Source organism: Haematobia irritans, chromosome 5 (genome assembly GCF_050003625.1).
Source record: "Haematobia irritans isolate KBUSLIRL chromosome 5, ASM5000362v1, whole genome shotgun sequence".
NCBI classification, from domain to species: domain Eukaryota; kingdom Metazoa; phylum Arthropoda; class Insecta; order Diptera; family Muscidae; genus Haematobia; species Haematobia irritans.
The window spans coordinates 9,807,542-9,821,768 of record NC_134401.1 but is presented as its reverse complement, the minus strand read 5'-3'; the positions used below and the strand labels follow the sequence as shown (position 1 = coordinate 9,821,768).

General features: G+C 26.2%; 2 protein-coding genes across 3 annotated transcripts in view; one reads left to right on the top strand and one right to left on the bottom strand.

Moving 5' to 3' along the window:
• arr (low-density lipoprotein receptor-related protein 6) overlaps window positions 1-14,227 on the top strand; it is a 190,633-nt gene that overhangs the window by 38,305 nt on the left and 138,101 nt on the right. The gene's annotated exons all lie outside the window — the stretch shown is intronic.
• Window positions 9,365-10,273, bottom strand: LOC142240558 (uncharacterized). The gene is made up of 3 exons (XM_075312255.1): window positions 9,986-10,273; window positions 9,759-9,926; window positions 9,365-9,701 (listed from the first exon to the last, which is right to left on the bottom strand). Exons 1-3 carry the CDS (start codon window positions 10,250-10,252, stop codon window positions 9,531-9,533), a joined length of 606 nt encoding a protein of 201 aa, XP_075168370.1. The 5' UTR covers window positions 10,253-10,273; the 3' UTR covers window positions 9,365-9,530.

Genomic DNA, 14,227 nt, shown 5'->3' with positions numbered 1-14,227 from the left:
TTTATATTTATATTTATATTTATATTTATATTTATATTTATATTTATATTTATATTTATATTTATATTTATATTTATATTTATATTTATATTTATATTTATATTTATATTTATATTTATATTTATATTTATATTTATATTTATATTTATATTTATATTTATATTTATATTTATATTTATATTTATATTTATATTTATATTTATATTTATATTTATATTTATATTTATATTTATATTTATATTTATATTTATATTTATATTTATATTTATATTTATATTTATATTTATATTTATATTTATATTTATATTTATATTTATATTTATATTTATATTTATATTTATATTTATATTTATATTTATATTTATATTTATATTTATATTTATATTTATATTTATATTTATATTTATATTTATATTTATATTTATATTTATATTTATATTTATATTTATATTTATATTTATATTTATATTTATATTTATATTTATATTTATATTTATATTTATATTTATATTTATATTTATATTTATATTTATATTTATATTTATATTTATATTTATATTTATATTTATATTTATATTTATATTTATATTTATATTTATATTTATATTTATATTTATATTTATATTTATATTTATATTTATATTTATATTTATATTTATATTTATATTTATATTTATATTTATATTTATATTTATATTTATATTTATATTTATATTTATATTTATATTTATATTTATATTTATATTTATATTTATATTTATATTTATATTTATATTTATATTTATATTTATATTTATATTTATATTTATATTTATATTTATATTTATATTTATATTTATATTTATATTTATATTTATATTTATATTTATATTTATATTTATATTTATATTTATATTTATATTTATATTTATATTTATATTTATATTTATATTTATATTTATATTTATATTTATATTTATATTTATATTTATATTTATATTTATATTTATATTTATATTTATATTTATATTTATATTTATATTTATATTTATATTTATATTTATATTTATATTTATATTTATATTTATATTTATATTTATATTTATATTTATATTTATATTTATATTTATATTTATATTTATATTTATATTTATATTTATATTTATATTTATATTTATATTTATATTTATATTTATATTTATATTTATATTTATATTTATATTTATATTTATATTTATATTTATATTTATATTTATATTTATATTTATATTTATATTTATATTTATATTTATATTTATATTTATATTTATATTTATATTTATATTTATATTTATATTTATATTTATATTTATATTTATATTTATATTTATATTTATATTTATATTTATATTTATATTTATATTTATATTTATATTTATATTTATATTTATATTTATATTTATATTTATATTTATATTTATATTTATATTTATATTTATATTTATATTTATATTTATATTTATATTTATATTTATATTTATATTTATATTTATATTTATATTTATATTTATATTTATATTTATATTTATATTTATATTTATATTTATATTTATATTTATATTTATATTTATATTTATATTTATATTTATATTTATATTTATATTTATATTTATATTTATATTTATATTTATATTTATATTTATATTTATATTTATATTTATATTTATATTTATATTTATATTTATATTTATATTTATATTTATATTTATATTTATATTTATATTTATATTTATATTTATATTTATATTTATATTTATATTTATATTTATATTTATATTTATATTTATATTTATATTTATATTTATATTTATATTTATATTTATATTTATATTTATATTTATATTTATATTTATATTTATATTTATATTTATATTTATATTTATATTTATATTTATATTTATATTTATATTTATATTTATATTTATATTTATATTTATATTTATATTTATGTTTATATTTATATTTATATTTATATTTAAATTTATATTTATATTTATATTTATATTTATATTTATATTTATATTTATATTTATATTTATATTTATGTTTATAATTATTTTTCATTTTCATTTATAATATAATTAAAATTATTTAAATTTAAGCCAATTTGCGTTTATTTAATTTATTTTTTTAATATAAATTATTTTACTTAATAAATGCTATTAGATTTAGATCTAGTGGGATTTTGTTGTTGTTTTGAATCTGCTTGTCCCTCGTTTTTCCTCTTCCATAATGACACAACGGCCCAGAACATATCAGAAACGGATGACTGGTATTTACAGCCTCACATAACCCCTTCGACAGAGTATGTTCTTCTTCATGACCATATCGCATAATCGTTGCAATATTCTTTCCCCCATAACCACCACCACCAGTATCACCAGCCCATGGACATGGACTGTATCGATGGATGGATTGTTGGCCGTATGACTGTATGACTCTGGTCTCGATTCTCTCCGATGCGCTTCGAATGGGCATTACAAGTAAAAGTGTAATTAACGAGATATCAGCAACATAACAAAGCATTCGTTGCACGATTAACAATGTAGTTATAGCAATAAATGGCGTGTGGAATTCTTAATGATTACATTAAGAAGAGGGACCAAACTCAATTGGTTTGCCGGCTGGATGGTGGTTGGTCAATGGTTAACTGCCAACTGTGGTGCTTGGTTTGATTTCGAACACAGCAAATGAAAGGGTAATGGGACTCGTTAGTCCATATCTTTTCGATTTTAGTTGCAATTCAATGCAGACCATATGGACCAATGCATTATATGGAGCATACAGTTATTGCCAACAATAAGATTTGTGCTTAACAAAATGAATGAAGAGATGATATTTATTTTCCAATGAAAAACAGTGCCTTTCGGAATACAACAGAAGCAGGAGCAGGAAATTCTTCAGCTCAGTGCTATAATTTATAATTGAAATTTAAGGATGCAAGGCGGAGAGTGCAAGTAGCGCATCTTGAATGAAATTAAAGCCCTGCAAGGAACTCTGTTATTATGTCAAGTGAGTGGAGAAAGAGAACAGATAATAGGAATGGATACTTGTTACTGGGATGTTCACATTCAATTATATTACAATTGCCATAATTAATGGTTTGAGGTCTTTTAAACATGCCTCAGGAGGGGTCAGACGAAGTCAGCAAGATATGAAGCGCCTCAATTGATTTTACAATTTCCAATATAATTTTTCGAAATAATTTATTTTGATGCATTCAAAACAAAACAAAAAAAAAAAACAGGGAACCCACCGATAAGGAAAATTTTGGTTAATTTAAAAAAAAATTGGTTAATTTTAGAAAAGTCTTACTAAACTATATTACAAAAGTTTAGCAGTGCTGATTAAAAACAAAATCATTAACAGCGATAGCATCATTATGTTTTTATCTCATGGTAAATTTCTCATTAAATGTTATTATGTTTTTATGTTACTCCATATGTTAACTTGGGGTTTTAATCTATCTATATATTGCTATAGTTATCTCACAAACACAATGATAATTTTGTACATCTTAATTCTATTCTCGCATGAGAGCTATTTTATTTTGTTGGCATGTTATTCTCACTAAAATAACTGTTCACTTTTATTTTTTGGTAGCTCGACACGTTGTTTATTTTTGGATTCTGGTTTTTTCGTCAGTAATATATGGATCTCTGGTGATAGATTTGACACAAAACACCTGTAATGTTAGAAACTCAGAGCATAGCTTGGTGCACAAACAAATTGTAAAATTCATTCCTTTACATGCTTTGGCAATGGACACAATTGTAGTAAAATGACCAAATTTTAGGAAATTTTCAATTATTTGGTGGGTAATACGAATTTAGGTTAATTTAACTGACGTTCACAAAAAATTATTAAATTCAAGGAAACTTGCTCATAACATAATAATTCAATGAACTAAAAAGAGCTAAATTGGCTTTAGTACCCTAGAGGGTCGTCTTTTTTAGCGTGTGAGAGAACTCTGTACTTTTAATGATGTCCATTACATAAAAAAATTTAGTGCAAAACCAGTGATGCCAGAAGTAGGGGAAATGTAGGTTTTTTTCTAATATTTAATGTCGTAGGGGCTCAATATAATTTTTAATAAATTTTACATTTTGGTGGCTCTAGAGGAGGAAATTAGAACCCGCCAGGGCTTGATCTTTAACAATATGTGGTAACCATGGATACCACATATCAAAAAAAAAATCTACCAAAATTTGAAGAAAATCTTACCACAAATCTACCAAACAAATATTTCTACAGAAAATTTGGTCAAAATTTTATTTCTACAGAAAATTTTGTCAAAATTTTATTTCTATAGAAAATTTTGTCAAAATTTTATTTCTATAGAAAATTTCGTTAAAATTTTATTTCTATAGAATTTTTGCTCAAAATATTATTTCTATAGAAAAATTTCTCAAAAAAAATTTATAGAAGTTTTTCCAAAAATTTATTTTTATATAAACTTTTTTCAAAATTTTATATCTATAGAGATTTGATCTGAAACATTCACAGCATCGTTGCTCTGGTGATCTATCCAGAAAATATCATCAGTGGAAATCGCATTGGTGTTGCCAAATTGTTTTTTTTTTTGATAAAGTGACGTTTTGTTATTTTCAAAAAAATTTACATCATATTTTTTTTGGTTTATCAAACATTTGCTTCAATCATATCGTTTATTTTCAATGCCTTCATTTTCATTTCTTTCGGCTGGCTGTGAAAAAGTCAATTTCAATAATACATTATTTGCACATGTCTGGATACCCCACTGTGTCACATGCTGAGCTTATATTATGTTTTGCATTAGACCAATACATTAGACACTACTACACACAAATGTTAGCCATCGAAGTACAAGTACAAATAAAATTGCCTTTTTTGTGAATTTAAATTTCATTTAAATATTTCTAAAATATTCTGTTTCCAATGAATTCCTTTGTCAATACGATAGTTCAAAGCCATGCTCTTTTCAACTTTCAATATGGCAGTACTCACACTCATTTTGAACTTCTCTTGAGGCAAAATATCTGCATGTGACACTTTATGTGAGCATTCATATGTGTGTGGAAGGGTGGTGGTTGTATTATGAAACTTGACTTTGTGCGTGAGTAGGAGATAGGTAACAAGTGTTTGTATGTGTAAGAGTGTTTATGCTTGGATTTTGTTTGTATTGATGTCATTTAAAACGCACAAGGTGTATAACTCTATACTCCCCTTGTGTGTATATACATAGTGAGTACAGATATCGTTCATAATATGCTAAATCGATAATGGTAGTTTTTCACGAGGGTCAACATAAAATTAAATAAATTTGTATTCCATGGACTGATTTGACGTTTTTATTTTATTTTTCTTATAATACTCGATTAAATGATTTATTTTCGCTTAAATTAAGACATCTATTATCCACAATCATACGAAATCGACTTAACTACTTATGTCATTAAGGCTATGATATGTGTATTTAAACACATACTTCTTGTTCGTTTTCAATATGTTTAGTTTTCGAGTGAAAGACAACAAAAACAAACTTTCCAGGTAAATGAAATTCAAATTATATTTGAAATTTAATACTTTTTTGTTCAAAGTTTACAAAAGGTTCAGTTGTTTGTGTGCGATGATGTTATTACGTTGTGCTTTTTTGTTTGTGTTTCGAGTTTAAAAGAGAGGGTTTCTCTTAGCTTAAAATATGTCTTCATATGGATTTAGGTAAATAAGGTCCTAATTGGGCTCATATAAGGCCTTAAATCTACCCAACAAAAATTTTCATTACCAAATAAAATTTTATGAACTAAACGTGGGTATAAAGATCAATGATCGTAAACATAATTTCAATGTGAATTAAAGCAGAAAAAATTTCGTACAAAAATAGTAACAATGAACTACTGTATGTAAAATGGTTACGATTTGGCGCCAATGATTTTTGATTTACTTATAAAAGGATGTAATTTAATAAATTGTAGTTAAACCCCTATTATGGCAGAGAGACGTAGTAATTTTCCATAATAAATAAATCTTAAATTTTTTCTCCAAACTAGTATATACATACCTTTTGAACATGTAGGCATGATTATTATTTATTATTACATATAAACATTATAAAGTATACGCAAACTGCGGTATAATCTTTAACACTCATACGACCCCATGGGAGAAAATTATCAAATAATATAAATAAAAAAACAAACAAAAACCTAAATCGGTAGCTTTAGATGCTAGTGCTTAATTTTATTTATTGTCATTTTAATTGTAATAAACCTTTAAATAAAATAAAAAAAACAACATTTATTCTTTCCCAATTTGTCTTCAATTAAACCATATGAAAATTTCCCTTTGCTGTGTAACGTTTGGATAAAATTTTGTATATAACAAAAACTTTTATATTTCATATAAATGAAGTTATTTAAAAATTCTGATGAAAAGTTTTACCTGTGCACATCCAAAAAACATGGGTCTTTTTTCGTAGCAAAACTCTTTGGATTCTGTTTTGTTGAGTTTCACAAAAAAAGTTTAAATTATAGTTTTTGTTATGCCATATGTGTTGCACAATGTTATAGCATTTAGTGGCATTTTTATAACACTTTAGTTAGTTTTTTTGTTTTGTTTCCCAATTGTTTGTCTGGCCTTGCTTATGTGAATGTGTCTTGCAAACTCTTTTTTCTCCTTCAGGCAACCGTTGTTGTCTTTGGTAATATGGCAAAATGAAAAGTATATCATTGTTTATCGTCCGTCCATGCGACCTTCTGGTGCTAACAAGACCATGATGCGCAGCAGTTTTCATGTAAGATTTCAAACTTTGTTAAGACTTACCTGTTTTCTGGGGATAGGATTGTATACAGTGGTGCCCAAAAGAGATTCATTTGCAATAAAAATTTTGGGTGGACATTTTTAATGCAATTGCAAATAGTAATTTTTATAAATAAACATATTCGAATCTCAAAACTTTATGCGTTTATGGCTTTTTATCAAAGAGCCATAGTACATACGTCGACTTGAAACTTGAATTTTCCTTTACAATACTAATTTTTTTTACAAATCAATAGAAAATATGAAATTAATGAAAATTTAATAAATTTAAATTATAATTTAAATCCATGCTAAATTGTGTTAGATGTAATCAATATAATGATTTAATGTACTTTCTTGTTCGTTATGATTTTTCCTTATCATTATCTCCTCTAATTGTTCTATCATAATTACTTTAGAATAGTTGGCAACACTTATGATAAAACTCACCTTGGCCTCAGTGGTGATGATACCTCTTGCAGATACATATGTTAGGAGTAGCTGTCTCCAAAACCACTAATGTTAACAAACTATCTCTACCACTCGAAACTCGCTCAGCCACATATACACTAAAGAAAAGGAGGTCCCATTGTAAAGAGAGCATGAGTGTACAAGTTAGCCAGCATACAAATATACATAAGATTCATGACCAAGAAACACAAGAGCAATGGCAATAACAACAAGAAATAACTACAATAGAAATATTTACTATGCTGTATTGTTATTACTGTTGTTGTAGTTCTATGTGCTCCATATTGTTGGCATTGTTTGTTCTTTATATTACAACTCTATGAAGTTTGTAGATCTCTCTCACTCTCTCCGTCTTTAAGTTCTGCTTGTGTTTCTTTTTTTTACAATGATGTTTGGTTTAATTTGTTGTTTGTTGTATTGGACAGAGTATGTATGATAGAGAATAGAATAGTGATGCAGGGTATTAAAATACTCATACAGAGAAAAAATATACCAGATATTATTTTTAATTAAGTCTGTTATTCTCCTATTCTATAAACAGAATAATACTCTCAAAAAAGGGGGCCACTAAAGAAATTTTTACTTTATCTTAGTTCATGGAAATTGTTACAGTTTAATTAAAATTTATCCAATGAATTGTAACAGGTTGGCTGATAAGTCCCCGGTCTGACACATAGATGGCGTCGCTAGTATTAAATGCATATTATTTTTATATAGTACCATCCTTCAAATGATTCGTGTCAACATTTGACGTCTGTAAGTCAATTAGTTTGTGAGATAGAACGTCTTTTGTGAAGCAACTTTTGTTATTGTGAAAAAAATGGAAAAAAGGAAATTCGTGTTTTGATAAAATACTGTTTTCTGAAGGGGAAAATACGGTGGAAGCAAAAACTTGGCTTGATAATGAGTTTCCGGACTCTGCTCCAGGGAAATCAACAATAATTGATTGGAATGCAAAATTCAAGCGTGGTGAAATGAGCACGGAGGACAGTGAACGCAGTGGACGTCCGAAAGAGGTGGTTACCGACGAAAACATCAACAAAATCCACAAAATGATTTTGAATGACCTTAAAATGAAGTTGATCGAGATAGCAGATGCCTTAAAGATATCAAAGGAACGTGTTGGTCATATCATTCATCAATATTTGGATATGCGGAAGCTCTGTGCAAAATGGGTGCCGCGCGAGCTCACATTTGACCAAAAACAACGTGTTGATGATTCTGAGCGGTGTTTGCAGCTGTTAACTCGTAATACACCCGAGTTTTTCCGTCGATATGTGACAATGGATGAAACATGGCTCCATCACTACACTCCTGAGTCCAATCGACAGTCGTCTGAGTGGACAGCGACCGGTGAACCGTCTCCGAAGCGTGGAAAGACTCAAAAGTCTGCTGGCAAAGTAATGGCCTCTGTTTTTTGGGATGCGCATGGAATAATTTTTATCGATTATCTTGAGAAGGGAAAAACCGTCAACAGTGACTATTATATGGCGTTATTGGAGCGTTTGAAAGTCGAAATCGCGGCAAAACTGCCCCATATGAAGAAGAAAAAAGTGTTGTTCCACCAAGACAACGCACCGTGCCACAAGTCATTGAGAATGATGGCAACAATTCATGAATTGGGCTTCGAATTGCTTCCCCACCCACCGCATTCTCCAGATCTGGCCTCCAGCGACTTTTTCTTGTTCTCAAACCTCAAAAGGATGCTCGCAGGGAAAAAATGTGGCAGCAATGAAGAGGTGATCACCGAAACTGAGGCCTATTTTGAGGCAAAATCGAACTACCAAAATGGTATCAAAAAATTGGAAGGTCGTTATAATCATTGTATCGTTCTTGAAGGGAACTATGTTGAATAATAAAAACGAATTTTGACAAAAAATGTGTTTTTCTTTGTTAGACCGGGGACTTATCAGCCAGCCTGTTATTCTTCTAAAATCAAATTTATCACAAAGCTGTGCAGATTTTCTTAAAATTTCTAAATTTTACCAAAAATATGTACATCTTGAACTTAAGCTAAGGACATTTTTAAGAACTCTTACTTCAAAATACGGAGTTTTCTTAAACAAAATAAAAAAACACAATAATTATGTCTGATATATTTCTTAAAATTGTCGAAAAGAAATATTTATTTTTATCATATCGCCGCTTGTAATACAGTTTAGTTAAAATTTAAGTAAAGTAAGAAAATAAAATATAAATATTATAAATACAAAAATTTGGCATGTAAATTTGTTTGTGAAAAAAAAAAAAACATAAAAACACCATCACTTTACTTTAATAAATTCTCCAATATGCTCAAAGCATATTTTGTTTGGACGCTGAATATTGTAGCCATCATAAGCTGTAAATGTGTCCACAATTTTATACCGACCTTCCATATTAGTGCCAAACTCATAAACCATATCAACTTCAAATGGATGATGGCGATAGGTATGCTAAGAAAAGAATATGTAATGGTAAGAAGCAAGGTAATAATGTGAAAAGGCACAAACCCCATAATTATTCAAACACTTCTGATCTTCTTCAAAAATATGTTTTGCCCACACTTGATAGGTTATAGAGTTTTTATCTGTGATGGAGTCGCAAAAATTTGGCATGTATACTGATAAAACTGTTGGTTGCCAAGTTCCACGAATAAATTTATAAACCTGTACACGCCACTAGATATAACGAAAGAGGAGTATGAACAAGTTCCCAAAACTAGATTTTCTCATTTTACCTCTATGCGATCAGTTGGTAATACATCCTTCCAGACACAAGTAGCATTTCCGTTTACCTGAATATTTCCGTCGATGTATTCCATATGTAAATTGCTAAGGTCAACCAAATTTTCTATACCTTTGGCTCCTGGGGGTGCATTTTCACAACGATCATAGACATACTCATTACTATAAATGAATTGGTATCGTCCTGCCAGACATTCGCATCCTACGAATGTTAAAATAATAATTGCAAAAAATTTTTTGTTAAAACCTGTTAGCTCCATTTCGCTGATTTCGGCTTTCAAATCGCGTTGAAAATACTTCAAGTTTATGCCATTACAATTTGGCTTTTATACTTAATTTTCTGATTGTTCGACTGTGAAACCATATAATTTGGAAAATGTTATTTTTTAAAGCAGAGTTGTTAATCTGTTATCCGATGTACAATTGATTATTATATTATATAAAAAGCATTTGAATATGTAATTGAGAAACATTGGGGGTAATTCCCCAATTATTATTATAGATTATAATGAAACATGCATAAGTGTGTTTTTATATTCTTGTTGTTGAGTGGAATTAGTGTTTATTTGCATTGAAAGATTGATTTAAATCTAAAACAATAAATGGTTCCAAAAAATGCTGCAATCTAATCAAAATCTTAGTAACCAATGTGACTTTTTTATCTTGTATTTATTATAGATCAAAATAAACAATAAATAATTAAAATAATCAAAATCTTTTTTTAAAGATAATTGACTTTTCCTTTCAATAATGTAGAAAGGAAAAGTTTCCTGGATGTTAATTCAAAATATTTACACTTGCAGTGCTATTTAAAAGCCACAATCGTAGACAGCATTGACATTATCCTTCTTATGTATGATATTTCATGTTAAGCTATTAATTAAATATTATGTAGATTCGATGCTTCTTATGTTAACATAAGTTAACATGCTCTATGTAGAAGTTACTCTCATTATTATCGATACTCAATGGTTATCTCACAAAAACACAATGATAACATTGGGCATCTCAATTCTACTCTCACATTGAGTGTTATCCCATTTAATTTGCATGTTATTCTCATTGTAATTCGTTTCTATTTTTCGTTGGCTAAAATTAAGGATATTGATCAATTTGTCACCTTGCATTATTTATATAGATATAATTTTTTTTAAAGAAGTTGACATAAAGACGACCCCTTTTTTACTGGAATTGCGAACATTTGTGTTTTCTTTTCATTTGGAAAAATTGTATCAAGTTTAAAAGATTTTCTCATGTTACTTCAGTATTCCAGTTGAACGAGTAGAGGATTTTCACACAAAAATACAAACTCGAATCGTTTTAAAACTAAAACTTTCAATGCCAAAGGCATTTTTCGGTTTCAGATTTCAATTTCAATAGACTTAGTTTGGTTGTTGGTGCTGTTATTATTGTGTACTCTACATGTTAATAGGAGTCAGTCCTTATCTTTTAAAAGGCTTCCTACTACTTGTGTATTTGTGTGTGTGTTATTTTGGGTTGTGGCATTGGTGTTCCTCTGGTTCTCTTTTTTTTTTTATTTTGTTGACACAATGCTGGGCTAGAGTAAAACTTTGCTCAGCTTAGTTGGCAATTCATGGTAAACTTCAGGTTCACATTCAGATTTATGTAGGGAGTAAAGCTTTTGTTTGGCAGTTTATGCTATGATTATTCTGGGTCTTTACTTTATGTGTTGCTGCATTTATTGGTTTATTGTTATGTGGTGTTTATGCTGCTTTTGTAGTAGTAGTAGTTGTTGTTATTGTTGTCGATGTTTTGGGGGGCGTGATGTGCAGAGATGCGGTAAGGTTTACAGTGGTTTTGGTTTGCCTTCGTTTTGTTGATCTTCTGGGGTTTTGTATTTCGGGTTTCCTATTGTTTTTTGAATTGGATATAGAGCTGGCATTAAAAAAATCATGGAATAACAAAACATTTCCCAGAAATTTTAGAGAAAGTACCTTTTAGTCATACACCCAAAAAAAGTTACCCCACCTTTGAAGAAAATTTAGGTTTATTTTAGAAAATTTTAACAAAAATAGTTTTCTAATTGCAACATGTTACAAATAAGTTAATACTTTTTGTCAAATTGAAGAAAATTTTTTAAAAATAATTATTTTTTTCTGTTGTTTAAGAAAATTTCATATGTTAGAAGAAAAAATTGGATTTGAAAATTGTTAAAATGTCTTTAGCGCTGTACGTAGTTCGAGCCAGTTACAATTTTAATAAAATTTACTCATTTGAGAGACTTATGAACTCAATTTAAGCAAACTTCTGTCATTTTAGTAAATTATGAACTAATTTATTTTTTAGTAAAATTGTGCACAATATTTGTATACAACTTTTTTCTTGTTTTTAGTTCACGTCATTAAAGTTAGGAAAAAATTATTCAAATAAGGAACATTTGCTCATATTGTGCAAAATCTAACTGAAATCAACTAATCTTCATGAACTAAAATAAAGTTCAGTTGGCATTAGAGCCCCATTTTTCTGGGTGTAGAGTAAAGGCTTTATATAAAGCAATAGTTGCTGAATATAGCAGTGAATTTATGTGTGATGGCAGTGGTCGTATACAGCAGTGGCGGTAAGCTGTGAGAAGCCGTGCCTGTAAACAACAGTGACTGTAAACATCAAGGGACGCAGGCAGCAGTGGCTATATACAGCAGTCAATGATTACATGCACGCACAGAATTAGGGACCACCGAGAGACTATAGATGAAAAGAAGACCATAGATATTAAAGATATGAAACGAGCTTGTTCCTCTTTATTTTTTCTTGAAAATCTCGAGCTAAGCTGCACACATGATCTATTAGAAGTTGCAAACTTTCATCAGTTTTTCTCTTCATTTAGTAATCGTTAAAAAAGTGTCTAGAAGCAGCCAGACCTATATATGTACATCTTCCCTGTTTATTCCTAAACGACATCTCTAATTAAAAACATTGGAATGCATATGTTGATTTTCATGAAATTTCTTCAAAAGCAAATGTGGATAAATCCCCAAGTTGTTGGTTTTTTCAAACCCGAAGTAAATAGGAATTGCAACTAATTCTTTACCTTTTCGAAATTTACCTTATCATTGGACTTGATTTATTTTTCTTCCAGGATGGACAAAGTACAGAAGTGTGATGTTTGTATTTATTCTTAGTTTTCGTTTGGCCTTTCTATTAAGCTTGTTGTCCCATTTGTTTTGAGGCTTGTTGGTTAGTTTCGTTCGTTTAGATTTTATTCTCAAATTATGTATGTTGTCAGTTTGTATGCGGTAAAATTAATTTTTCATCTAACGATATTCTATTTAGATAGCCTCACAGCTGGACATTTAAATCATTCAAGTGGAACCAGAACTAAAGACTAGACCCTGAGATGGTTTTTTTTTTAATTTAGACGTTGCTTGAACAAAAATGCTGAAACATGATTTTTTTTTTATAAAATTTGATAAAAATTTAGAAATACGTAAAATTTAAGATTGGACAATCAAACAATTTAAAATACTTAAAATTTAAGTTTAATAAATAAATCTATATGATTTTTCTTAATTGCTTTTTCGGTTAGTGTAGGTATAGTGACATTATTTAAAGCTCATTTAGACAACTCAGTCCATTATTCCATCAATTGTCTATAGAAATAAAATGCGGAAAAAATTTCCATAGAAATAAAATTTTGAAAAAATAAAACTTTGACAAAATTTTCTTTAGAAATAAAATTTGACAAAATTTTCTTTAGAAAAAAATTTTAACAAAACTTTCTATAGAAATAAAATTTTAACAAAAATTTCTATAGAAATCAAATTTTGACAAAATTGTCTATAGAAATAAAATTTTGACAAAATTTTCTACAGAAATAAAATTTTAACAAAACTTTCTATAGAAATAAAATTTTAACAAAAATTTCTATAGAAATATAACTTTGACAAAATTTTCTATAGAAATAAAATTTTGACAAAATTTTCTTTAGAAATAAAATTTTGTCAACATTTTCTATAAAAATCAAATTTTAACAAAATTTTCTATAGAAATCAAATGTTGACAAAATTTTCTATAGAAATAAAATTTAGACAAAATTTTCTATAGAAATAAAATTTTGACAAAATTTTCTATAGAAATAAAATTTTGACAAAATTTCCTATAGAAATATAAATTTTGACAAAATTTACTATAGAAATAAAATTTTGTCAAAATTTACTATAGAAGTATAATTTTGACAACATTTTCTATACAAATAAAATTTTGGTAAAATTTTCTAT